The 27,644-nt window shown below is 37.8% G+C and overlaps 2 protein-coding genes and 1 long non-coding RNA gene across 12 annotated transcripts in view; 2 read left to right on the forward strand and 1 right to left on the reverse strand.

Annotated features, from left to right (window-relative positions):
• Positions 1–2,494, forward strand: LOC6578658 (protein painting of fourth). Of its 2 annotated transcripts, none has more exons than XM_002004530.4 (4): positions 1–550; positions 626–1,519; positions 1,583–1,816; positions 1,913–2,494. In XM_002004530.4, exons 1-4 carry the CDS (start codon positions 148–150, stop codon positions 2,125–2,127), a joined length of 1,746 nt encoding a protein of 581 aa, XP_002004566.1. In that variant the 5' UTR covers positions 1–147; the 3' UTR covers positions 2,128–2,494. The 2 variants fall into 2 exon arrangements, with proteins under 2 accessions (XP_002004566.1, XP_015018753.1); XM_015163267.3 differs by having other exon boundaries at positions 2–550; positions 1,883–2,494.
• Positions 2,344–27,644, reverse strand: part of LOC6578659 (matrix metalloproteinase-14) — a 27,887-nt gene continuing 2,586 nt past the window's right edge. The window contains exons 1-6 of one of the 6 annotated variants that reach the window (XM_015163269.3): positions 24,343–24,842; positions 20,818–21,075; positions 8,852–9,255; positions 7,835–8,753; positions 7,601–7,679; positions 2,344–3,343 (exon numbers count right to left, since the gene is read on the reverse strand). In XM_015163269.3, the coding sequence (XP_015018755.1) occupies positions 3,183–3,343; positions 7,601–7,679; positions 7,835–8,753; positions 8,852–9,255; positions 20,818–20,928 (1,674 nt within the window). In that variant the 5' untranslated portion in view covers positions 20,929–21,075; positions 24,343–24,842 and the 3' untranslated portion in view covers positions 2,344–3,182. Of the gene's footprint in view, positions 3,344–3,788; positions 4,075–5,303; positions 5,402–7,507; positions 7,680–7,834; positions 8,754–8,851; positions 9,256–20,817; positions 21,076–24,342; positions 24,843–27,644 lie in introns of those variants that run through there. The other 5 variants (XM_002004531.4, XM_032730345.2, XM_015163268.3 and 2 more) reach the window with 5 other exon arrangements.
• The window catches only part of LOC122757721, a 31,625-nt gene continuing 8,271 nt past the window's right edge, over positions 4,291–27,644 (forward strand). Inside the window, exons 1-3 of one of the 4 annotated variants that reach the window (XR_006357834.1) lie at positions 4,291–5,024; positions 7,442–7,696; positions 7,752–9,863. This is a non-coding gene — a long non-coding RNA (uncharacterized LOC122757721). The remainder of the gene's footprint in view (positions 5,025–7,441; positions 7,697–7,751; positions 9,864–27,644) is intronic. The other 3 variants (XR_006357835.1, XR_006357833.1, XR_006357832.1) reach the window with 3 other exon arrangements.

The following is a 27,644-nucleotide window of genomic DNA, read 5'->3' on the forward strand; positions in this document are numbered from 1 at the left end:
GCTGAGCGTTTGGTGTTGCCACTTAGTCGGCAACACAACACAGCAACATATTTTGTTAAGGAGCTGATATTTTGTTAAAAAAGTGATTTTTACGCAATAGTTTTATACTGCACAATTCTGGAATATATAGCGTATTTCGTTGATGATATGGATTTAAAACGTTTGGCATGTAAAACGGGCTTGGGCGATGGCCCAGATGCCAAGCGCACATCAGCTGTAGATGGAGATGAAGATCTTCTGCAGCTGGATCAGGAATCAGGTTTAGATAAAGAAACGAGCGATGCACAGCCAGAATGCTTACAACTAGAAGCTACCAAGGAAACAGATTGTGATAGCCTTAAAGCTGATCACGAGAATCTATCGCCCAGCAATCATGTGGCGCCATACACTGGCAACGGATGCGCCCCTTCACTAGAGTCATTTATGTTCCAACAGACCCCGGCTGGCAGCCAACTCTGCTCCTGGATGTCCAATACTGAGTCCAAGACCTCGGCCAACGATGGACAAGCTCTATTTGAATCGGACAAGGACTCCAAATCGAATACCCAGAGTAAGCAAAAATGAAAAATTAATAATACAATTAGTTACATTAGCATCTTTATATCGGGGCGACTCCCAACTTTAGCTGCCAAGTTAAATCGCAAGGCACTCACCAATTTACGTCGTCAGAATGCATTGCGTGCTCTTGAGTTGGAGCGCGAACTGGCCACAAAGACACCACAGGCCCCAACACTGCTTGTACGCTTTCCAGATCCAAAAATAAGCGTTGCTTCGGTCAGTGAATTTTCGGATAGCATTCGTGATGTGGTCTTTCCCACAAACGTATCGCAGCGTTACTGTTTGGTGCACTTGAAGGCTGGCGCAAATGTCGAACGTACCATAGAGGAGCTAAAGCAGGTGCGCTTCGGTCATGGCCGTTTGCACGCCGAGCTGAAGACATTCACCGATGAGGAGCAGGCTGAATGCATTGATCCTTGCTCATTGTATGTGAGCAATATACCATTCAATATGAATGCCGCCGACATTAAGGTGTTTGTGAACTCCATGCGCGTTGATATTGGCGTTATGAAACGCCAGAAGCGCGCACGTTATGCATTTGTACGCTATGCCAATGCCGAGATGGCCATGGATGCTTTCAGGGATCTGGTGCGCCGCACTCTCAACAATCGCATCTTGACCGTGCGCTATCGTCGCCTACGCAAACGCTTAACACATCCAACAGCGGCCTCGATGTGCGCCATCTCCAATCTGACCATTGATACGATTGCCACTGACGATGATGGCGTTGAATGTCGCGTGATTTCCCCACCACCGGTGGAGTCGATTACCATTCTGGACAGCGATGACGAGGGTCAGCATTGCGAATCGCATAGCGTTGTTAGCCTAAGCAGCAGCATTCCACACAAGAAGCGTGAGAGCAAGATGACCGCCCAGGAGAAGGAGATACAACGTCTCAAATTGCAGGTGGCCGAGCATGGAGCTATCATAAGGAGCCTACAGAAGAGGGAGGGCAGTATTTGTAAGATTCAATTGCAATCCGAATTGATGATCATTATCTAATTGCCTGTTTCGACTACTCTAGCCAATATTATAGCTAAAATTGAGCCACAATCTGATCTGACCACAGACAAGTCTTCTATGATGCAGCGTTCACTGTCGCCGTGTTCTAGCTACGATATCAAAATGGAAAATGATTATTTAGGTATTGCTCAGAGTACGCCCGAGCCGGAGCAGGATTTCTTGCTAGATGCCATACCGAACTCGCCCTATCGTGGCACAACCTGCCCAATCGATGGCATGGAGGATCCCATCAAATGTAAACCAATCAATATTGATTAGGATTATTAAGTCACTCGTTATGCTCATCCTTATCCTTACTTAGCATCCGATTGTTTTGGCTGGTTGATTTCAGGTCTCGGACGTCGCAAGAGCACAAAATCTAGTGCGCAGCAGCAGCAACAGCAACAGCCAAACAACAGTAATATTCAGAACAGCAACAGCAACAGCAACAGCAACAACAACAGCAACAACAACAGCAACAACAAAGAGAACAAAAACAAGAAAACTCCAAAAGTTGCCAACTTGGAGGTGCTTAGTGCGCAAGTCGAAGCCGATTTGGATACATAGATAGGATAGGATTTATGTAAAATCTACCAAATTGTAGCACCTCAAAATTATTTGCGTATAGGACTTTATAATTTTTAATTTTATCATCAGCTTCATACATATTCCTTATATGTATATATGTCTGCTTTTTGTGTACCCCAGTAGTAGTAGTAGTAGTATTAGTAGTCGTCGTCGTCCCAGTAGTAAGTGAAGAAATAGGGGTTTTTTACCGAGTAGTAGTGTTTTAACATTCATATTTATTTGTATTTTTTTTTTTGTTTTTCGATCACTTTTGCAAAATGTACAATTCTATGAAATTGTAACACACAATATAAGTAAATTTAATAATAATAATATTTCGGTTTTAAATGTTAAACCCGAACAAATATCGCTTACATTTTTCTTACAAACGAAACACTTACACTTATACATACATATACTATATAATGTTTTTATACTTCATTATTATTTTTTGATTCACATACGATCTTAAGTGCTTTAGTTTCTATACCTCCAAATAATTTCGAAAAAATCGAAAATCTTTTTCAGTTTGAAACTGTAACAATTCGAATTTTAACTAAAATAAGTTGCTTGATCGTTAAGAATTTTGTTTCTTTTTTGATTTTTTCATATGGCTCGCTATAGTTAATATCGCAAATTGTCATCTTTAAGTTACATAATATACTCGTTGTATTGTCTATATATATTTATATAGACTTATGATATGATCCTGATCTCCTGTTTTGCTCTTTTTTGGAATGTTAACTATTTAAGAATTAATTTAAATTACATTTAATGCTGATTTATATTAATTTTTCTTTTCCATTTTGTATTTACAAAACAACGATTTTAAGGCACCTGTTTTACATGATATTCATATATACTTACTTACATATATATGTATCTATATGATGTAGTTTAATTCTTGTAATTTGAATTGACAAATCTTAAATTTTTTTGGTAGCCCGCAAAAAACTGTATTTGTGAAATTTTGAAAACGACTAAAAAAAACCAAATATTTTTTATAATATCTTTTATAGTTTTATGTAATATTCCCCGCTAGGCTCAAATCGATTTTAGCTAATTATAAATTTGGATAGGCAGCAGAGCAGGAAGGTGCTGAACAGCACGCTGGCAGCAGAATTACTTGTTAGCTGATAGGACCCTGCACCGGAACCGGTCCGTTCCGACATTTCCGGTTCGAAGGGTTCGTCATTGGACTGGTTATCACCGACAGCTGTTGTTTTCGAAAGCAAATGAAAAGTTCAAATTAGTACATATTCACAAAAACATTTCAGAGAGTTCTCATTATTATATATTTAGGAGCTAGGCATATATAACTAAGCTAAGTTCCATTATGGTGCATGACTTTTGGACAAAACTTTATAAAGATTATTGGGTGTATATATGAAAAGATTTTAAAAATAAATTTTAAATAATTGTATATTAATTGCCAAAAATGATCAAGACTTATACTAAGCTAACTTAAGAAAAATTCAAAAATAAATTAAATAATTTACGTAATTAATGCAACATACTGTTCCACTCTGTGCGCAAATGTTTTAAAATGTTGAATTCATAAGCGAATTCCTGGCGTTTTTCTGGGCGTTTTGCAATGGCGGCGGCTGCTTTTAGTTCTGGGCGTGGCATTTGTGTGTGATAGTTTTTATTGATTTAAATACTTTGTTTTTGTTTTTTTTTTTTTTTTAGACAGAGATCACTCAAGCAAGCATATTTATATGGACGTAATACAACTTAAGGCACGCTTTTATATATATATGTAATATGTACAAATATATATATTTATGATAATACAGTTATGTAGTTGTTGTTGAAAACGAAACTCTGAAGGAACTGGAACAAGTACGCGCGTTCTTTAAAAGTATCGATTCGTTAGGCTCCACATCCAGCCGGGCAGCAGACCCATGCCCGGGCTAAAGCCCGTATTCGTATTTGGAATCTGGGGTACTGCATGATGGCAGTACGTTTTGGATGAAATTGATAAATTGGATTGCACGCCCAACCGTAATGAAATGAGCAAATGCATATGAAATAAAGAAAAATTTATAAAAAACAAATAGAAGAGATAATCGCATAAATTACAATTTGAGCAATTCAATTTGTGTGCGTCTTAGCGGGCGTGCGTGCGCAAGCGTACGTGTTGTCTGTGACGTAACTACAATAAATCTACATACATACGATATATTTGTTCTACGTATGATTGCGTATGCGATTGCGACTGCGTTTGCGATACTTTGTTTAGCAAGCGATAGCGATGGCGATAACTAATAATCAGTTCGATCAACTAGCATAGAGTTACAAGTACTAAGAGTGAATACACAAATAGCTACAATTAATAAAGCTTAATTACACGCGTTGATAAAAGCATACACACACACACACAGGCAGACAGAGTGAGTTATTGGGATGCGGGGCTGGGTATCAATTAATTGCTATCATACACAATTACGAGTGGGAGCATGGTTACATAGAGGGAGAGAAGCAACAAGCAGCAGTAGGCGGCTTGTTAAACCTAGCGCGCATTAAGTTTTTTACATTCAATGTTCTCTTCCTTCTTGCTGGCTGATTGTGATTGTGTGAGTGTGAGTGTGTAATTGAAAGCAAAAGCAACAAGTGCATCAGTCATTGGCTTCGTATGCCTTTAGCTATGCGTGCATTACATTGTTTTTGCTTTTGCTATGTTCTTCTCTCATTGTATACATGTGTGAGTGGAGCTGGAAGTAAAAGCAACAAGTAGCAGCGCAGCGCAGCAGCAGCCGGTGACTCGGCTCCAGCCTTTCACTGTGCATGCATTAGTTTCTTTTTACTTTTGCAATGCTCTCGCTCTCTTTCTTATTGTCTCTGATGTGTGAGTGTGTTGGAGTAAAGTAACATCATCACCATCAGCTGATGCCATGGTAAGCATATGCGCTCATTACTTTGTTTTTGCTTTTGCTCTACTCTTGTTGTGTAATTGGATTTGTGTGGGTGTGTTGCTAGCAGAAAGAAGAAAAACAATCGACGGCAGTCGTACCAGCAGCAGCCGGCGAATTGGTAAGCTTTGTTTTTGTTTTTGCTTTCGCTATGTCTTTGTTCTTTTCTTCTCATTGTCTGATTGGATATGTGTGCGTGTGTGTGTGCTTTGGCGTTCGTTGTTATTGCTGTTATTTTCGTTTTATTAGTTTTTTGCTTTTCATTTGTGTTGTGTTGCAGTTGTTGTTGCTGCTGTTGTTCTTGTTGCTGTTGTATTTGTTGTTAATTGTTCTGTTTCGTTTTTATCCGCGTCTCTTAAAGCCTGCAAGAAATATATGTATGTACATACATGTAGACATGTACGTACAAATGGATGACATACAGTTGAAGTTCACAGCTCGATTTATGTAAATTGAACGGGTTATGGGCAGCAGGCACGTGCATGCATGTGTTAAGTATTCAAATTGGCCGACTGACTGTCAGCAATCGTGCAATCTGGGTCAAAACATAACGGGAGTGGACCACATACATACATTAGGTGGATAACATGTGAGCAAATGAGTGTTTAAGTGGGAGTGTGTGTGTGGGAGTGTGGGTGTATACATATGTGTGTGTTTGTGGGACTCATGCTTGTCTTGTGGATTTAGTATTATTGATAAAGCATGCAATTAAAAAAAGATTTGTGTGAGCTCAGTAGAAGAGCAATCCAAAACATAAAGGAAGCCTTTAGCCAATTGAATTTTGTGCCACAGGTGTCCAAAAATGGATTTCGAATCGAACATTGTACGCATAAAGTGTTGAAGAATGCCATAATAACTACAGGGTATACATACATCGATATTTTTAGTTGGGTTGGGTCACTTATGTAACTAATATTAATATTACCATAGTACTACAGCAAATAGAATAATAGATACTTAGTGGTTGGGTGTGTAGGGGGTGTACGTACTAAGGTTTGCAAAAACTACACTTTGTGTGGATTTACTACATAGTAGATAAATAGTTGAGAGGGGTTTCATTGTGGTGTTTGACAAATAGTGTTGTAAAAGTGTGCATAGTGTTGTAAAGTGTTGCGTAGTTGTTGATTAGATAGCTTAGTAACTTTTGGATGCAGTCCTTTATAGTTAGATTAGCTTATTAGTAAAGCGCATGCAAAGTTTCGGGTGCATGTGGATTCTTAATATTTAGGTAGATTGATTGTAAAGGTTTATTGCCTGGTACCGCCCCAAATGGGAAGCGGGGGTGAAGTTAGTGAGACCGACTGACCAGTAGTTTGTTTTATTGAATTTCATATCTGTTTTCTCTTTTCTTTCTTTTTTTTTTTACACTGTAAGCAAGATGGGATTATAATATTATTATTTTCAATTTTAGACCTTTGTATAATTTTAAAATTTTCTTGGTTGGCTTCTTGATTTGTTTATATAATTTTTTACATGGTATGCTAAATTGAGTTGGTTAGGAAGCGATAAATTAAGATTAGAATAGTTTTTAATAGGGAGACCAAGCCGTTTAAATAGATACACATGTTAGAAAATTTTTTACGAAACGTTAAAAACAAAAAACAAAAAAAATAAACATTAATAAAAAAATATATATTCCTTGAACCAAAAATAAACAAAATCATAATAAAAATTAAAAAATTAAAAAATAAAACTGGGAATTAGTAACATAAACCAAACAAAAGTTTGTTATGAATATAAAAGCTTGGTTAAAATTAGTTGGGAAAGACTTGATTAGGATTATTAATAATGATAGAAACCGTTATAGAACTGAATGATGGTTAGGATGTGTACGAGTGTACAAGGTGTTGCAAGGATAGTGTAGCCTAAAGCTGATTCAGTTCCGAGTACACTGAAACAAACTAAAGTAAAACACCACAAAATAGAAAAAAAAAAATCATAAATCATATATACAACAAAATGATATAGTATACAAGATCTACAAGTACTAGGAGAAGAAATTGGACATACACAATACGAGAATTAGTTTTCAATATAATATAATAATGTATTTTGTTCTTTCTTTTTTTAAGGATTTTTTTTTTTTTTTTTTTTCATAGTTATTTGTTGTTCGATGACAAACACATTGACTTCAATTATAGAATTGACTACAGTAGGAGTACGGTACATACATACATATATAAACTTAATTAAACATACCATATTTTTATATAAAATTCATTTATCTCTATCTCTCCATATAATTCGAGAGACTTGCAAGAATTTCTTTTCTGTGTTTCGTAAAGGAGTTTTAAACATTTCTTGGCTGGTAAAAAGTAACAACTCATATCATGTTTATGAGATCTTTTTGACTTATGTTTCGATAAATCTATATCCTTTTTTTTTTTTTTGTTTGTTTACAGTTTCAATTACTATGGAATTATTTGCTTGGTTTCAAACAAAACTACCGCTGAGTCGATCCCACTCACCTGCGTCCAGGTCACTACTATCACCATTACCATCATTGGCATTCAGCTGTGATCGCTGCTCAGAGTCAGCAACGTCTTCTTCAACAATATTACCTGTCGACGAGGGCGTATTCTTGCAGCCGAACCACCAGTGCGCCGTGGGCCTTGGGAATGGCGGCGTTGCCGTATCCACCTGTTCAAAAGAGATCGGTAAGTTGGCATCATTCAGAATTACTATGGCAAATGGTGACCTTTAGATTATTAGGCATTCCTATGTTAGGAAACTCTTAGATTACTATTAGATTATATTCTATAGACTGTAAAAATTCTTAGTGAAGTTCAACTTACCGCGAAGCGTGCGTCGTGGAAGCGATAGTACTTGTCGCCCTTGAAGAAGTACGTGTAGCCATTTGTGTATTTGAGCGCTGCATCCAGATTGTTTGGCACGCCCTCCCAGTTGGAGATGGGCTTGGGGTAGCTGGCCTTAACGGGTGGTCGTTTAGCCGGATCGAATCGCCAGAACTTGCTGCCCTTGAAGAAGTAGATCTTGCCGTTGCCACCCCAGACCATAGCCGCATCCAAATGATCGGGAATGCCAGTGAAGCCTTCGCTAATCTCCTTGGGATATGCGCCATCCATTTGGCTGCCCTGGTAGCGCCAGTACTGAGTACCCTTGAAGAAGTAGGTCTTGCCATTCTTGTACGTAAAGGCTGCATCGATGTTGCCGGGCAATCCGGGCCAGCCCTTCGATATGAGTTGTGGGTAGCCCTCCTCCACGGAGTCCGTCGTCAGCTTGTAGTACTTGTCGCCCTTGAAGGCGAAGGTCTCGCCATGCGCCGAGTTGAACAGGGTGTCGATCTTGGAGTCCTTGCAAATGGAGTCGTCCAGCGGCACCTTTGGTGGCGTATACGAGGGTCTGTGTGTGCTAGGCGGGTAGGCGTTGGTGGGCGTGTACTGATTGGTCTTGCGACCGTAGAGCGATTGTATAGCCGCCTTGTCGTCCTCATCCAGTTTGAAGACAGGCTCAAAGCCGCGATAGAAGGGCGCCATCAGAGCTGAGCTCTGATCCGAATGCGAGAGTCCCAAGGAGTGACCGAATTCGTGAGCAGCTACCTGGAAGAGATTGGTGCCACGTGGCGAGCCTATGGTCCACAGTTCCGCATCATCAAAATGAGCATCGCCGCCAAAGACGGGGAAGAAGGCGTGAGCCAAGGTGCCGCCTTGTCCATCGAAGGGATCGCCATCACCATGCTCGCTCTCAACGAATCTGGTGAAAAGGAAGAGGGACAAAGAGAGAGAGAGAGACATGGAGAGTAAATGAGAGATGAGCTATGTTTTCTTTCTTCTCCTTTCTCAAACACTTACTTAATCTCAATATGCACGGGTCCCGATGTCTTCCTGGTGAAAGTTAGATCGGTGTCCTCGCTCCAGACGGCAAAGGCGCGCGCGATTTCGGCATCGACATCGTTGCGCTTCAAGCGCTTGGGATACTTGGAGATCTTGTAGGTGAGATTCTTCACCCGCCAGCGACTGCCCTGTAGAGCATAACGCTTTGCGCGACTATCTCCAGTGCCCACGCGATCTCGGACACCGCAACGTGGCAATGACATCAGCTTCAGAGTCTCTTCATCCAGTTCACCGGTGATATTCAAGCCGGCAAAGCTCTGGAACTCCTCGATAGCGCTGACCCATGTGTGCTTATCCTGCAGTCCGCTGTTGGCAGGATTACGCGCTGAGGCGGGCAGGTAGCCGAACTGTGAGAGATACATCTGAAAAGATGGAAGACGGAAGACGGACAATGAGATTCCTGAATTTTAGTCAGCTGGGACAGCTGCTAAGCCTCTGTCCAGTCAAGATCAATGTCTTGTGCCAGTTGCCAACAAGGTGGCCCCTGATTTATGGCTATCAGATAAGGCACGTTTTGCCTGCCTTGTAATTGTCCTGCGAAGAGAGTTAGTTAACTGCCTGAGGAACTCATTCGTCATTCGTCACATTTCTTGCGCGTATGCAGAAAAAAAAGAAGAAGAAGAAAACAATCCACAACAAAAAACTATCTGACTTGCATAATTTATGACCCAGCACTTTGGCATGGCAATGTTTTATAATATTGTACAAGAGACGAACACCCCTAGACCCCGGCCCCCCGACTGCCCCCGTACCCAACTGTGGGATGGGCCAGACTTGGCGTATGCTCAAATACTTAGAGCGAATCACAGTTACGTGACTTTAATTATGCGATTCGAGGTGTGAAAAAAATATCACAGAGTCGAGCCGAGACGAGACGAGACGAGCTGAGCTGAGCTGAGACGACTTTTGAGTCGAGTCAAGTTAAGGAAGTGTTTTCTTCTCTCTTTATTTGATGGCAATTCAGTTAATTGTAAGTCGAATTAAATTGTAACGCAACTCTTTATAGAGCTTGCTAATTGTGATTAGCATTGAATAGCAGAATAGCGAAAACACTCTCCAATAGGAAGTCTATAAACAAGGCGAGGTTAAAGATGCGCCTAACGGACAATTAGCAGAAAAACTATTCACTAACTAACTAATTAGTTGCATTAACTGCAGCAATTACTTGTATACATACATACATATATATATGCATATATGTATATTGGATTTATATATATATATAATTAGTATTTCAGTAGACTTTTTGAAAGTCTGCTTAAGTACACGATAAGTGGCATTTGGCATGTGAAACATGTGCCGTAAGACGCATGTGTCGCACATTTTTAATGGGTCGCAGCAGTCGGAGCAGCAGCATATCAAATTTATACACTGATACACTGTGCCATATAAATCCAAAAATCAAAATTATATATACGTATACATAGTATATAAACATATATATATATATTTACTCAGAAACGGCGCTTGCATAATGCCGAACAAACCTCTCAGCTGACTGTCGAGTTGATTATTTCATTTTATATATTTTTATAGGACTTTTTATGATATTTGCCGAGGAAGTAAAACTTTTTCGGCTTAAAGGCATAAATATGCGTACAACGTTGCCTCAGGCACAAGTACTTAATAAACTGGGTGGTGCTGTGGTTAATTTTTTTTTTTTTTTTTATATATTTGTCGTGTGGTAACAACCAACGTGAGAGTGAGAGGGTCAGAGAGAGAGAGGGAGGGCGTAGCGGGCCTTAGACTCGCCTCTAAAGGTAAATGAACTCGCTTTTGTTTTGCTTTTCCTGTAAACATGACGCTTGACAAGCGGCAATCAATCTGTGCACAAAAAAAAGAATATATATATATATATAGAGCCTGGCGTAACTGCAGAATCAGAATCAGTCGGAGAATTGAGTTCAGAAAGCGCGATACATGCGAATCATTTGCAACATTTCGTTCCGCTTTGCTGTCAAAATTATATTACAAAATCAAATTAATCTGTCTCTCGCCTGCTGTCTCCCTCTCTTTCTCTCTCGTTGGCTTGCATTTCCTATATGGCTGGTATTTATTATCATTGTTTTGATTTTTCTTCTTCTTATATGACTTTTGTTTCATATACTGCTTTGTATTGCTCCAAATTAATGCGGCAAAATATTTGTCTTTGCTGTCATTTACGGAGATTTGCAAACTGATTCGATCTTGCAGTTTCTCTCTTTCTCTCTCCCTGTCTCTTTCTGTCTGTATATAGTTTTAGCTCTACCTCTTTCCCTGTATATATTTTATTGTATATATATTTTGGAGTAAAATTGTATAATCTTACTCATTCTCTTTCTCTCTGCTACTCTCTCACTCCAGATCCTTCTCTCTCTCACTCTCTCTTATTCTCGTCTCTCGCTCTATTTATTTTACTTAATTACTCCTTTTTTCTGACATGTTTCGCGAAATTCCTAATGAAATATTTATAATCTGAGTGGAGTACCACATCTGTCTCTTTCACCCTTACTCATTCGCTCCCCGTCTCACTCGCTCTAACCCCATTAATATTTGTGGTATATATTTCCTATATAGCTGTTATTTATTACCATTGTTATGCATATTTTGTATTTTATTGTTTCTCATATTATTCGAAATGAATTCGTCGCCTTTCGCAAAGTATTTTTTTTTTTTAAATTTACACTCTGTTATTATTCTGTTAACGTCACGCTGTTAACGTCACATTAACATAAATGGCATAAAATGATTTGATTAAATGGGCTTAAGGAACTATTTTGGGCAAATTGCTTCGCCGTATGAATGAACTTTAGTAGCCTTGATAATGCACTCTAGATTTGTATTTAAAAGTGTATTTCAGTTTCGTTTCGTTTCGTTTTGGGCCTAATCTTGAGGGCTTTTCCATTGCTTGTCGAGTGACTGATGGCAATATTTATTTTTGAGCAGTTTTTTGGGCAGTTCCCCATAGATTAAGTTATTGTTCAAGTTCAAACAAAGCCAGAAACAGCGCCAATGGCCAAAGGAACTAGACCTTGTCTGACTGTGGGCTGGGCTTGCTTTTCAGCTGAGCAAATTCCAGTGCTCGATACTCGCTATTCGTGTTATGCATTATTATGCAATTAACATAATTGCATTGATGCGCTGCAGCAGGGGCACCTCTCTCGTCGTGGGAAAAACATGAAAGCCCGAGAGCCGCGCATAAAATTCCAATTGAATTCTGAATTCTGAATTAATTGTTTTTATTATTGGAACCGGCTTCTGGCCCTGAATGCATATGTTTCCAGCAAAAACAAAATGATTGTGGCAACTGTCACTAACTAAATCGAAGGCAACTGGCGATGAGTTGGCCCAGTCGCCAGATAACAAAGGTGTGTTTGCCAAGCTCTGATAAGATACGTTTGAGTCGATCGAAGACTACAACTGGAAGTCGTACTGAAACAAGTGCCTTTAGAACTGTATTCATTGTGCGTTCTTAACGAGCTCTTATCATTCGACAGCTCGTGATTCATTTACCTGTGGCTGACGAACCATTCCAAATCACCGAAACGTAGTGAAACGAATGAAGTGCGTCACAAGAAATTGATGTGCTCACATTCTCGAGGATTTCGAAACGGAAGTGTGGAACGGAAATGGCTCTATAAAGCGTACACATGACATATTTCTCATAAAAACACAATTAATCTATATAGATATAGATAGATATATATAGCTGAGAGTTGATATGGAAACTTGTATCACTAGCAAAAGTGATACTTATCTTAATGGTTGTGTCAGGCTATTGATAAGTAATTATAACCGCTGTAGTGCATGCCATTGTTATCGATTTGTAAACTTATTAGAGTTGTTGAAACAATTATATATTAATTTTTTATATACTGCCAATCTATTAAACATATCAGCATAAAGAAACAGACTACATCTGTAATTTCAGCTGTTATCGATTCATGCACGATATCGATTAATCAAAGAGCTAATTATTTATTGTAGAATCGTGTACTTTAAGTTTACTCAGGCAATTATAATTTAAGTCATTGAAGCCAACTTTTATGTCGTATGTTATATATATCGACTACAGTTGCTATCGATCAATAAGCTTTTACTGTATAATCGTATGCACATAACAAACAAGAGCTGTCAGTGTGTACTTTAGATAAAATCTGCAATTCACATATGCACAAATTTGTCGCTGCTATCGATATCGATTATTAAGTTAAGCACTTATCGCTGCGAACAATCGAAATGCATTTCGTACATGACAATGCAAACAGCGCACACAAATTATACGAAATTATAATGCAAACAATTTGGCCCGAGTTCACGTATCAGCGCACGTCGAAATTGCACTTCAATTTATGTTTTCACAAATATAGCTGAGGGAGAGAGAGAGAGAGATAGAGGCAGAGAAAGACATTGACACAAATTGGCAGTAACAGAAAAACAAAAAAACATATATGTATAATAACAAATGTGCTGCTGCTGCACAATATGCAAATGGAAATGTCAACAGCTGGAAAGGAGCTAGAGCTAAGAATTGCACTCAAAGCAGACACTTGAAATGAACATGGCTTAGGCTGCACTTGCCATTTGTCTACGGGCTGACCTCTTTGCCTAGTTTAGCCGGCTCACTAGCTCACTGGCCACGCCCAGTGCGCCCCACGCACACACAGCGACTGCAGTTGAACTTGTGCCTGGGTAGCAAAGCAAAGGAAATGGCTAAAGGGCTTTTGCAAATTTTCAAAGCCAGCCCGAATAGAAAAATCAAATAGCAAAACTTGAAGTGAACTAGAAAAAGTGTGCACAAACTTTCCTGAGTCACTGTACAGCTGCTTGGCTTTAAAGTGCTGCTCGGAATGATTCTCCGATTGCAGCACATGCAATATCTTTCAGCTTTGATTGAGTGCTTGAACTGCTTGCGAATTATAAGCTTTAGTGTCTGGCCGAGTCACGAAAACATCTTCAGCTATGCCATGCAATGCAATGCAATGCAATTCCTTTGAGTCATTGACCCGAGGACGAAAATTATAGTAAATAGCCAGAGTTAACGCCTTGTTGGCGTGTTTTGACCCTGCTAGCTCTATATATATGTATATGTGTATATGTATATGTATAGTATATATATATTTCCGCCCAAACAAGCGCAGGACATGCATAAATTATAAGCCAAGCAGCGAGCGTACGTTACATTTTCTTTTTCCCTACACTCGCCCTCACTCTCTCGCTCTCTCTCTCTCTCTCTCTCTCTCGCTCTCTCTGTGTGTCTGTCTGTCTCTTTCCCTTTGGCTACATTTTACTTGACCGGAAATTGATGAGAAAATTGTATTTGCCTCAGTTAAAGTAGGGTGGCTATGTGAGTGTGTGTGTGTGTAGCTCTCTGTGTGTATGGGTGTCTAGGTCTAGGTACATTGGGGTGCGTTTAAACTTTTCCATTTGAGAATTTGGGTCAAGCCAAGTAAGCGCTCGGGTCAATGACTTCCGACTGATGAAAATGCTGGCCAACAAAAGTGTCTTAAAGCCTAGACCTAATTTTAATGCAACGCACTGGGAAACTAAAAGCAGGCAATACACACACACACAGCACATAAAGCAAATCTGCGCAACTTGACCAACTTGTTTTGGCCAAGTCTCTAGCGCCGGTTACATCACGTGTAAAAGTGAAGCCGAATCGAAGCATGTGGACTGCCTCTTAAACAGGAGATAGAAAAACTGGGCCAAATGAGCCGCTAAAAAGGTGCCACAACATTACGCAATAAAGAAAGAGAAAGAGCAAGAGCAAGAGCGAAGAGGAAAGAGAGAGAGAGAGAGAGTGAGAGGGAGATGAGATGAAAAACGCTTGGCTAATAACTTTGTCAGCTGCTAATTCCCATAACTTCCATTTGACATTTAAGCCCGCCCCTGCTGAGCTCTTTTGTTGTTGTTGTTGTTGATGTTTTTTGCCCTCGGTTAATTCGTCGGGGGCGATAAATAAGCGCCTGATCTTAAGATAAACCAAGTGTTTTATGCAAAACTTCTAGCAAACAAACTTGGACATGGGCTAGAAAAAAGCGAGAGAGCAAAAAGTGTAAAAAGGAAGCGTTTTTGCTAGCCGTGCTTCCAGCTTTTGTGCAGGTGCCAGTACCCTATAAATAGCAGACTATGAGGTTGATTGGCATGAATATGAATGTGTGAGTTGAGCTAAGTCTCTATAGTAATACTCTAAATGCTAGCAGCCAAGACAATAGGCATCGTTGTTCTGTGTGGCTTACACCCTATGGGCAGAGCTAAAGGGTATATCAATAAATAGCATGTGCAAGGGCTGGTGTTTACTCAGGTCCACCCTATGAAAAATTACTATAAATATACCCTATATAGGCTCCACACCTTCTTGCCAAGTCGTAGTCTTAGTCTATTCTAAACATATCCTAGGCATAGTTTATAGTCTTGTCTATTCTAAAGTTAGCCTCAGCTAGAGGGTATTTCCTAGTAAAACACTTTGAGCACAAAAGGTTTTTTTTTAACTAGTTTTTTCTCCTCTGACCTTCGATGCGGCTTTATAAGGATGTTCCACACACACACACACACACATAGACACAGGCACACTTTTGCAAACATAAATATCATTTGTTTGCGCTGTTAACATTTGCTTTTTGCATACGCCTTTCGCAAAATGGCAAGGTTATCCTGTTTAGCTTTTTTTTTCGAGTGTTAGCTGTTTACCTGTTAAGCTTTTTCTAGCCATAAACACCGGGCATCCTTTGTGTTAACACCTGGCGAAGGTCGTCGCACACGCAACGTGACTTTTAGCTTTTAGTTTGCGTTTTCGCTTTTTTTATATTTTTTGTTTCCAACTGCCCAAATCAATCAAAAACTTTTCTATTTATTTCTTGACTTTTTCACAGTCATGATGTGTTTTTGATACCCCACTGAGAGTGGGTACAAGGGGTATGGTGTTTGGCTATCTTTGTTTTACCTATCGACTTGTCCTTTTCTCTATCTTTCAGTAATTATGTTTATCCGTCTATCTATTCTTATGTGTGAATATCGAAGCTTAAGCTGAGGGTAAACACTTCATATAAGTGTTTGATAGCTGTATTTTCATGGAATCGATTAAAATCGATAACAGTCATTGCATTCTCTATTTTTAAAAGACTTAAATCTCTAAACTTACTATAAACTCATCTAGAGCTCATTTAAATAAATCATCATCAATAAATCATTTCCAACTATTTTTAACTCTTTCTTCGATAAGTTTTTCAGGATATCAGCTAGTCGACTAATGTACTTTACCCACTTTTTTTTTTACCTTTGTTCAAGTTGTTATTGATTAGCTTGGACGTCTGTTTTTGTGTGTTTTCTCGCTGCTGCTGCGTGACGCACGCGAAAATTTTGCGACTATAGAATTTTTTTTTGACTAAACAACTTTCACCCAGGCTTATTAAATTTTTGAAGGAAGTAAGCAGTTGGGCATAACAATTATAATTAGGCAACAGAAAATACGTCATCATTGAAGTAAATTCCCAATTTTTACTTTCAACAGCAGAGAAAAACTTTAGCTTCTGCTGCAGCCTGAGCTCGCTCAATTAGGCCAGCCAGACAGGGAGAAGCAGCCAGAGTAAAACAGTTCCAATTGAGCCGCAATTAACCTTTGACAGCCGACAGTTGATTATGTATACGCAGCGTATGACGCGAGTCGCTTTCAATATTAATTGTGGCTGGGCTACGCGTTTAATCATATTGAGCTGCATTCGCCCGACTAATGACTCATGGCTATGCATTTCTAGTGACGGCTTAATGTCTGCCGCTTTGTTGGCTCAAATGATGTCAATTTGGTTAGTTGTTGTACTGATTTGTATCGCTATAACTATAATGCAACATGCCAGGCGACAGCTGACAATAGACAATAAATGAAACGAGCCGGCAGAGCAGACAGCAGAATCTAAGTGAGTCAGACAAAACAAATTTAACTCAATTTATAGCAGACATTAGACCAAATGCTAGCTCATTTATGTGAAAGATTCGATAGGAAAATAGTATAAGTAAAGTTCTGCTTAAGCATTTCCACAGTCTTCAGTCAATCACAATTGAGAATCGCAAAGAGCGGCGCAGAATAGAACAAAACGCAGTTGACATTGAAGTGAGACAAACATGGAACGCACAATGTTGACGTATGTGTGTACTATGAACATCATTATAAGCACAATGCTCATCATGATCATGACGATGATCGGCGTTTAAGCGACTTCGTTTTGGGCGACTGGCCAGCTAAATGGCCATGCAGGCAGGCAACGCGCTCAACATATTAATTAGTCAAATCAAATTGGAGACAAAGACGAGTTTTTGCTTTTTTCATTATAGTTTCTGTTTTTCAATTTTTTTATTTTTATTTTTATATTTTGTTCTAAGCAGCGCGTGCGCTTGATCGATAGCAGCGTAATATCGATACTTGGAAGCGAAGCGTATCATGCGTTACATTTCACTCGCTATAAAAGGCCAAACAGGAACTGAACTATGTCTAACTATCTATCTGTCTCTCTCCCTCTCTCTGCCTGTTCTCAGCATGATGCAGCAGAATTCACACTCTTTAGTGTGTTTGTGCTACCTGTTTAAAAGGTGTGGCGACTGCTATGATTGCACCTGCTACGTTCTGTTCTTTTAATAATTTATGCAGATTGCAATCGTGCAACAGGAGAAAACACTTTGTGCCGCCAAAACGTGACAGCCTTGTCAACATGGAATCATGAGAAAGATAAACGACACAACTTCAAGTGAGAATCGAGAAGTGTGAAGTGAGAAGCGAGTGGGAGGGGGTGAGAGAAAATAGAACTGAAAATTGAGAGCTGAGAATAGAGAAATTGAGATATAAGCAACACAGACTGAGAACTGAGCATCTTTAATCAAGATGTGAGAATCCTGAAACTGAGAAATGAAAAAATAAAAGAAAGAAAAGAGGCTTCATAGACGAAGAAAGGAGTATTAAAATATCTATAAAAAAATTTAATAAGAATTTGAAGAAATGAGAAGAATTGAGAACTCAATCTAAGTCTTACTTCTCAGTCAATTAACTAGAGCCTAGAACTTTTTAGCCTATTGATCATCGGTAGCAAGTCACTTCTCTACAGCTATGTAAGCAATTTGTTTAGCCTTAACAATGCGCTTAAATCTTCGTGACAAGTTTTGACATTAGGCTGCTAATCAGCGCAGTCGGCTTTGTACGAATGACATGCACGAGCTGCAGCTAAACAGGCAAATTAGCAAGCGGAAATGTGTATTAGGTCTAAAGGCAGATAACTTACAGCTAACGATAAACAACTTAAGCAGGGTGGAAAAGAGAGAGAGAGAGAGTTACATATGATATATATTGTAGAAAGAGAAGATGCAATAAGAATATAATTCTACTCATTTCAAATTTTCGATGAATTTTGGAGCCCTCTATCAACACTTGCAACTCAAGAGTTTTCCAACTCAATTATATTTGATTGGTAACACTTATCCTCTCTGTTATACTACAATTTTATTAGAAATAAGCATGCAATGTCAGCAAAAAAAATAAAATAAATTAAAATAAAGAAGGAAAAAGTAAACAAATATCATGTGATGTTGCAATGTCATGAACAAAATCTTAATCGAGTCGCAATTAATGCATGCGATGCACATGAAATGGGATTGTGTATTGGCATGGGCCGTTCAACAGGCTGTTGACAGTTTGTACTCCCCCTAACTATTTATGCATTGCACCGTGAGTCCGCTGGCCGAAAGGCCAACCGAAAGGCTAAGGTCGGAAAACTATAAGCGATATATGGCGATTATTGCGATAGCGGCGATATCTGCGATAGGCGATGAATGCATTGCGTGCCTATGTGACTCGAATAATTATTTGACATGCACTGGCAATTGCATGTGTGTGCACTCAACTGAATATATATAAAGAGCTACATAGACATATGTATATATATATATGTGTATATCTTATCATATAGGAAAAACCACATCATTGACACTGACAATCGAAATTCAGCGAGCACAAACAAAAAAGGTTTTGTGCAAGTTTTGTCAAGCAAATCGGAAGTAAAGGTGGGAAATCTAAACATTTATATGTAATATACATACAGAAATATATATATAATATTGGCCAGCAGTGGAAAGTTAGCTAAGAAAAGTTGGCTAATAAATAGCGCAATGGGCTACTGTGCTTCAGCTGAACGGGATGTAAGAGACAATAGAAAGATTTTTGTTTATGGGAATCAACAGAAGTCCATTTCGAGTTAATTTCTGAGTAAACTAACTCGAAATAGAAGAGTCTTTAAGAGCTAGCCACACTCTTGAATGAGTATTAAAAGCTATTCTGCTTTGAGCTATACTTTGTAAAAGACTGAAGGGAATACCATAAATAGTTCTTCATTTTGATGGATCATCCGAAACTGTTCTCCATGTTGGGTGAGTAAAAACTATTGCTCTTCATTGTATTAGAGTCTTAGGCGTATAATCTCTTTGGAGTGAGTGTCGTACTCGGAGTGAATGTAGTACAGCTCAAATTACCCTCAGCTTTAGCAATAAAAGGGACGTCTCTAGTAGTGCTGCTTCAGTCCCTGACCTGGTGGAGAGCAGTTACAATGACATAGGCGTTCACTACATTTTATTTCGCTTAAATCAGTTTATAAAAATATTGTATTTAGTTATTAAATGTATGATTTGTATTGGTTTATTTAATAAGAATAATTATAAATAATTCTATAATTATATTATAGATTATCATTAGAGAATTGACCATCAAAATGATATTCATTATAAATTGGCTATTTAGATGATCATTAGGATCTTCTAGTAATTATTCATATATAGAAATTAATTCTGTTACGACATTTAATGTTACATATTTACGACTGTTAGGAGCTTCTGTTTCACTTTTAAATTTACTTTGACAGAGAGACATTGTTTATATATAAGGTAGGGCATATTCTTTCCCTTGACTAGAAGATACTGATATATCTTCAGGGTATTTCCAAGTCATGCACGCCCCTCGGACAAAATGTGACTTGCTGCAGCTTCTTTTAATTGCTGCACGATTAAACGAGTTTACATTTCTGAATTGCCTTTAATGACTTTATAGCAAAAAACAAACTGTATATATACATATATGTGTACATACATATGTATCTCTTACATTCTTTTTTTTTTTTTTTTTTTTTTTTGTATTTGCTTCTGCTCTCTAATTTAGTAAATTATACAGTTGCAATTATTTGATTAACATTGCATGGAAAATTTAATATTCAATTGGGATTGACAACAGAAACTAAAACTGAAACTAAACTGCATTTACAATTGCTGGCACTTATGAGTGCTTCCACTTAATGATGAGCATTTATTCTGGAATTTACTATTATTTTATTGCTTTCGGGTCATACATGTGAAAGAAGTTTGTTTAGCACGGCAATCAGTTGTTTGTGTCTGTCTCTCGATTAGGTATCTTTACCTAATTAAAGATTACATTTAATTGTTTTGTTAGGGACACCTTTAGAGCTTTGTTGTGCTCCCTGCATCTGTATCAGAGTCAAAAATCAAGGCTACAGACTTTACTTTGCCTGGCCTTGAGATTGTATTTAATGCAGATTTACAGCGGCCTAAGCACGTAATCTATTATTTCTCTTCAATCTTGATTACTTTTCTCACATGCGCCTCATTGTCACTAGATTAAATCACTTCTCGATTCTTCTTTCACTTTCTTGCATTTCTTTCCTTAACTTCACGTTGCCCTTAAGGTAGACTTCCAGCTGCCCCAAGCTTCGATAATTCACTTTAGTCAAGGCTTTGCTCTAGCTTAATACTGCTCATTCATGTTAACTCCAAGCTAAGCGACTTTCTTCAGGTGGAGCTTAAAAGTCTTCACAAACTAGTTTATTCTCGATTACGCCTCGCCTTCTTCGCCTTCTCTTTCATAATGTTTTGCTTAAGTGCGCTGCATATTCACTTACCTCAGCTTGTGTTGTTGTTGAAACAGGCGCCATCTGTGCTGCCCCCAGAATGGAGAGGATTGTGCCTAGGACTATGAACACGGATGCGTAGCTTTGGCAGGTGTTGGACATGTTGTGGCTGTTTGTTGTTGCTGTTGCAGTTGCAGTTGTTGTTGTTGTTGTGTTTGTGTAATTCTTGTTTGTTGCGCACTTTGAACTTCAAGTCGTGACTGAAGTTTTTTTCTTTATTCGAAAACAAAAAAAAGTAGCAACTGCGCACTGGAAAGACAATAAAGTAGACAAACCACAATTAGAATTCGAAATAGAATTGCAAAAAAGGTCAATTAATATTTTCAGTCAGGTAAAAAGTATAATCAAGAAAAGGGCCAAGTGCAAAAGGGCAAACGGAAGCAGCCAGCTCAAACTCAGCTGGCTAAGTGCCTGTTTGGCCAACAGGTTGACTCTGGCAGCAGTTAACTGGGTCTGCATGGCGTATACTTAATTTCGGACTGCAACCAACTAGCGGAAGTGTAGCAAAAGTTATGGCACATGACTGTGTGTGCCTGTGTGTATGTTTGTCTATGTGTGTGTGTGTGTGTGTGGCATATGACGTGCCAGCACTTGGCTGCATTGCCCCGTCTTCTTCTTCCACTTCTTCCTCTTTACAGCTGTTATTTACAGCCGCAGTCATGTGGTGCGTCTGTCTGTCAGTCAGTCTGACACATTTGAGCTTAATTTTAGACCACGTCCAAATTACAGTTACTAAATTTAGATTCCTTGTGCAAATATATGTTATTACACCGCCTAGTCTTATTTGCTCCATGTTATATGATATGTGTCTAAAAATAGCAGCACTTCTATTGCATATTATGTTCATATGACAATGAAGCCCCTATTTGTCAGATTGTGTTGACAGAGAAACGCATCTGCACTTTATAGACCCATTTAGATAGTTGACTGAAAACACAGTCTTAATTTTAGTTGACATCTTAACGCTTGGCAACTGGCGAATGCCACGGGAAATGCAGTTATTACAGAACGTTATTATTACCTGAGTTGCAGTTAGTCTAACTGTCTCTTTTTAAGCTCTTTGAACTAGTTCAAAACTGAGTACACTGCAACAAAATCTAATAGTAATAATAGTACTAAAAAATAATTGTATGTTTCATTTTTAGAATTTTCCCTACAATTTTTTAAATTTTATTTTTAATTTTTTTTTATTTTTAATATATTATTTTTATTTTTTATTTTTAATGTATTTCTTCTAATATATCTGAGCTTATTACTATTTTTTATTATTGTATATAATTTTGTAATACACTTGTCGATTTATTTACATTTTAAATAATTTTTTATAAATTTTAATATTAAAATTTAGTTTTTTTTATACTTAATTTATATATTGTAATATTTTTGTTCCTCATCTCGAACTTATTTGTAATTTTATTTCTGTATATACCAGGCCTGAGATTAGATCTGTAAATTGTTGACAAAGAAAGCTTTTCTAGCACTTTCCTCTCTAGACTTCATTGGTTTGCTTTACAAATGATATCAATAAATAAGATTAAAGTAAGCTTCTATTTACGTGCCTGACACTTGCTAAAGCCTTAAATGTATACATATATATATTTGTATCTTTACTTTGTCGCTTTTAATTTCGCTCAGTGCAGTCTGTGACATCAGCAGAGCTGTGCGATAAGTGATATCAAGTATACGACAAGTGGAGCGCTGTTTTTTTTTTTCTTTTCTTTTTTAACGCCAAGAGCCAAAAGCCAACAGCAAATGCCGGCACAAACAACAACTTTAACAAAGACACAATTATATATATAAATATGTATTAGTATATATTTAGTTTCGGGCGTGTCAGGCACCTACAGGTGGGAGGAAGAAGAAGGCGTCACAGCAGAGAGTAGCATAAGGGACAATATTTGCTATGTGATACGCAAAAGTCTGCATTTATTTTCGTGCTGAGTTGTTCGCAGTGTTTTGTATTGACTAATCAGCCGACGGGGGATTTCTGTGTGGACACGGGCATTATCATTTCACTGACTCGGCCTATTCAGATAAACATATATGTACACTATATAAATACACAAATATGAGAAGTGAATTTGGAGCAATTAGGCGTGTGTGGGGCGGGTTGAAGGTCGTTATTCATTTGGGTTTAAGGTTAAAAGCTGTCAATTTGGTACGCTTCGGTTCTACTCTCTCGCGCTTCACTAAACAAGCACATATGAATATGTTCACACACATAGATTTATCTATGTATTTATATATATATATGGGTAGAGTCATAGTCGCTATAACGATGAATGCTTTTCGCATTGTTGTTTAATCAATAGCAACGCGCACATTGAAGTTTTTTTAAGAGTTTTTCTCCTTTTTTTTTTTGCCAAAAACAAATTTGATTACGTATACGTAATGTGGGTCATTAGGCGGTGTTACTACTAGTAAATTTAGTTTATGTGCCAAATATGAAAAAGTATTGTTGCATAAATTAAGTTCGGACAGAGAAAATTAAAAGAGTTCAAGTTTAAAATATGAAAAAAAAAATATAAAACAAAAAGTATAAAAAAAGAAAATAAATAATGTAAAAAAATTGAAGCGAACTAGTTAAAAATTTTTTCAAAATCTTGTTATATTAATCGGGGAAAAAACATCTCAAATTACGTATACGTAATTAAGTTCAGAGTAAGCATTTATGAATTTCTATTCATCGATTGCTATTAGAAATTTCAGCGATATGCTAATATTTAACTAAGGTTCCTCCATTTCGAACCCAAAGCAATGTGAATCACAAACATAATATTTATTTGATATGCTAATTATTGGGAGATATTTTCTTTTACTCTTGCGTTGCTGTTGTTGTTTTATTATTTTGCAGCAGTCAAATTTAGCAGGTGGAATGTTTGCCAACAGGTTTAGCAAGTGAATAAGATACACTGCCACAAAAAAGTTGTTAAATCAAGCGAGTAAAATGTTGTTCGCAAAACAAAAAATAAAATAAAATAAAAAACAACCAAAATACTAAAATTTACAGCTGTTTGTGAGAGAATTAATGATATTTAAATTTCAATTTATTTTCGATTTTGTTAGTCATGTTTTTTGCTCAGTGCATTGATGACGTTTGTTAGACTTTCAGACTTTGTTGTTTTATTGTTGTTAGAAGCGACACATATTGCACAATTGGTTGATTGTGTGTGCGTGTGTGTGGTTTCCGCCTTATCAACAATTCTTTTTCTTTTTTTCGCTTTTAACTTTACCAAATAGCTGTTGAAAGTGCTTTAACTTGGTATTGATAAGATATGCTACCAAGGGCTGTGAATTACCACATAAATATTTATGTGTAATGAATGACCAACTCACTCGATCAATAAATATTACATTTTTGGCTTAGAACTTGACCTTACGAAGATAAGGGGTAGACGTAAGCACTTAAGTGCAGTTACAAATCTATGTTAAGTCGGCGCTTAAGTTAAGCCTAATTCAAGTTCATTTCTCTCGCGCACTGTTTTTAGATAAGAATGGGGATGCTGCGATGCTTACATGGAAGTGTTGTCTCTCTAGATCAATGAACTGCAATTGTTGCTGCTGCTGTTGTTGTTGTTGTTGTTCTCCTCTTTGTTGCTCTGTTTGTTTGTTGAGAAAGTGACAATTAATTAATTAGCTCGTTGCATAAATCAACTGCACGCATTTGTCTGTGTGGGCGTTTTTTATTGGCGTTGACAGATTTTCTTCCCCTCGCTCTTTCTTTCACTTTTTTCTTGCTTGCTTTATAATTTCAACTTATGCACAGGCAATCCTTTAATAGATATTTTTATTGGTATTTAGTTGTACATGCATTTTTTGATGCAACTGTAACGGCACTTGTTCACTTTGCAAACGCTACAACTGTTAAAAGTTCAAATTGCAATATCGAAATTTTGTTTTTATTTTTTGTTAATCAAGTTAAGTTTTCTTTAATATATTTTTGTTTAGTATATTCGAATTTCGTGTTTCGCCGCTAAACACAAACGCACAGAGCAGCGCGCAAATTTCAACTGATCCAACGGCGCATCACGAAGTGCGAGCAGCAGTCGAAAGCTTTTCGCAGTTGCGCATAAGATACGATAAAAAGCTTTTGCACGCACACGCAATGTGCTTAGCAGCGACGCTGGCGTTAACAGTACTGTTATTGGCAGTTAACAGCGGGAATTCCTCTGCTGGTCAAACCTGTTGCTGCTCGGCTCCCTCTTTAAGCTGCGCTCTATCGGCTTTGCTTATGAGTAATGAACGCTTCTTGGAAGCATGTGTCATGCTCTTCAGTAGCAGCGGCAGCGGCAGCAGCGGCGACGTCAGCGGCAGCTTTTGTTAACTGTTTAGCGTGTGCTTTGTTGCCGTTATTGTTGTTGCTGTTGCTGCTCCTCGCTCATTTGCATTTTTACAGTTTACAGTTTACAGTTTATTGCCGGCTGCTGTTGCTGCTGCTGCTGCTGCTGCTGCGCTGCTCTGGCTGCTGTTGCTGCTGCGCCAGCTTCTTGTCAAATTCGTGCAATTTCCGTTGAATTTGTGACTCTTGGGCGCCCCTTTTTGTGGGTGTGCCCGTAAAAACCTCGATACACAAAATTTATGAATGAATCTTAAAATGTATTTCGATTTCACAGTTTGCTTTCAACTTGTGGTTTTTGCGTTTCTCAATGGGCATTAGTCATACGATAGCGCTTGTCTGTGTGTATGTGTATGTGAGTGTGTGACTGAGACAATTAACACCTGTGTGGCACACGCCTATGCCTGGAGCTTACTTCATGTAGATTTTACGAGGGAACTGAGGAAGCTGAGATCTAAGCAAATTTGTATAAGAGTATATTCTTATGAGGGTACATCGATACAAATACTTAGTAGAGAGAATATATTAGAATGTGCGCAATATGACTTATTTAAATAAATTAAATTTATATATTATTGTTGAAGATTGTTTTCGATGTTTTAACGAAGAATTTTCATAGATCAACGAAATTTCTTTTTTGTTATTATGAATTCGGCAAACTATTTCTCAGTATTTGAAGTTTATTTATTCTAGGAATTTAAGGTGAAAGTATTCATAAAAATACTGCAGTTTAATCTGCCTTTCACATAATTAAAAAAATTACATATTATTAGAAAATCAAAGAGCCTATAATTTACATTATATTTCATTTAAAAATACATTAAATATAAAATCTTTAACAATAATATAAGATTAAGAAATACGACAAAAATTCCTTAAATATGCATGATATAATTTTTATATATTACTTCGCATTTAGGGAATTCGAGAGATCGACTACTAATACCAATGACATTCCTATATCTGGGTTCATATGTAAATGTTTACATACATACGTATGCATATATCTAGAATTTTAGTCATTGGGAATGGTTCTGATTTGCTTGGTTTTCTCAATAAATATTTGTGGAAAAATAATTTCCGTTTGCGTGTTGGTGTAGCTGGCTTTTATTCCCTTTAGCCATTAACCATTTAGCTGTTAGGCATTCGACTTTGGTCATTTAGCATCAATTGAGGCTGCAGTAGCTCTGTCTGCTTGGGTCAACTGAATCAAGCTGTGAGTCAGCAAATGATACGATCCCTCTGCTCTCTACTCGCTGACCAATAGATAACTTTTGCTTTATGTGCACTCACTAGAGGGGTTTTGGAAAGAGGGGGGTGGGGTTTGGTGCTAACAATCTCAGAGACTGCAAATGATATGTGCACATGTCTATAATTTATTATGAGCGGAAAATTACAGAGAAAACTGAGACTGCATAGATGAGATGATAAAGGCACATGTGTGAAAGATCAGCTCAGATTTAAGAATTAAAGTTTTCATATATATGTATGTGAAATAGCAAGAAGAAGAAGAAGAACTGATGATGCCACAAAATTCCAACTGCCAAACTGCCAACCGCTGACTGTTGACAGCTGCTGCTGCCTGTAGGTGGAGTGGGAAAGGAATCGTATGTAGAACTTGAAGAGCTCTTTAAGAACTCTGGAACTGGAAACGCATCTCTTTTTATGGCATTGACAACTTGCAGTTGTCTGCGGGTCATACACACACAGGCACACAGTCACACAGTCACAGGCTGTGGCGCCCCGCAGCCTCGCTTTGTGCTGCTGCAGCTGCATCTCTTGACAAGAACAATGAAATATTTATGAGCTTCTTGTTTCTCCACTGCGTTTTGCCTTTTGTTTATATAGAAATACATGTACACATATATCCATATATGTGTTTATATATCTGTCTCTCTTAATGGAAACTATTTATCGTTCTACTCGTATTTATAGATTTTCATATATTTCGATTTATGTAGAGCTGCGGTTCATTGCCATTCGCTTGAACTCTATAGAACTCTGCAAATATAATAATCATACGCATTCCTCTCTATCTCTCTCTCTCTCTCTCTCCCTCTGTCTCTTTCTCTCTTTATGACCATATATCTCTAGTCTAATTGTTGTTATTATTTTATATTTTTCTGATTCTAAACTTAATCACGTCACGGTCAGTTGGACTATTCGCATTCACATTCAGTTAGTCGTAATTCAAATTGTCCTATTGGCATTTGAATTCCAATTGGATGTGTGTTTTTTTTTTCTTACACAATATATAATATGCCTACGTGCCTGCATTTGCTAATGTTTGAGGAGAACAATCGGAAACCAATGCGAATGCAAACAGCTCGAGATCGTTGCACATTAAAGATATCTTTTTTTTTCGTATAATATGCAATAGGAAGTAAAGCAGTTGATGAATGTAGAGATAAAGTTTATTTATTCTAGATAAATATGGGCTATACTCAATGAAACTATATACATATATGTTAATTCTTCTCAA

Source organism: Drosophila mojavensis, unplaced genomic scaffold (assembly GCF_018153725.1).
Source record: "Drosophila mojavensis isolate 15081-1352.22 unplaced genomic scaffold, ASM1815372v1 contig_80, whole genome shotgun sequence".
Taxonomy (NCBI): Eukaryota; Metazoa; Arthropoda; class Insecta; order Diptera; family Drosophilidae; genus Drosophila; species Drosophila mojavensis.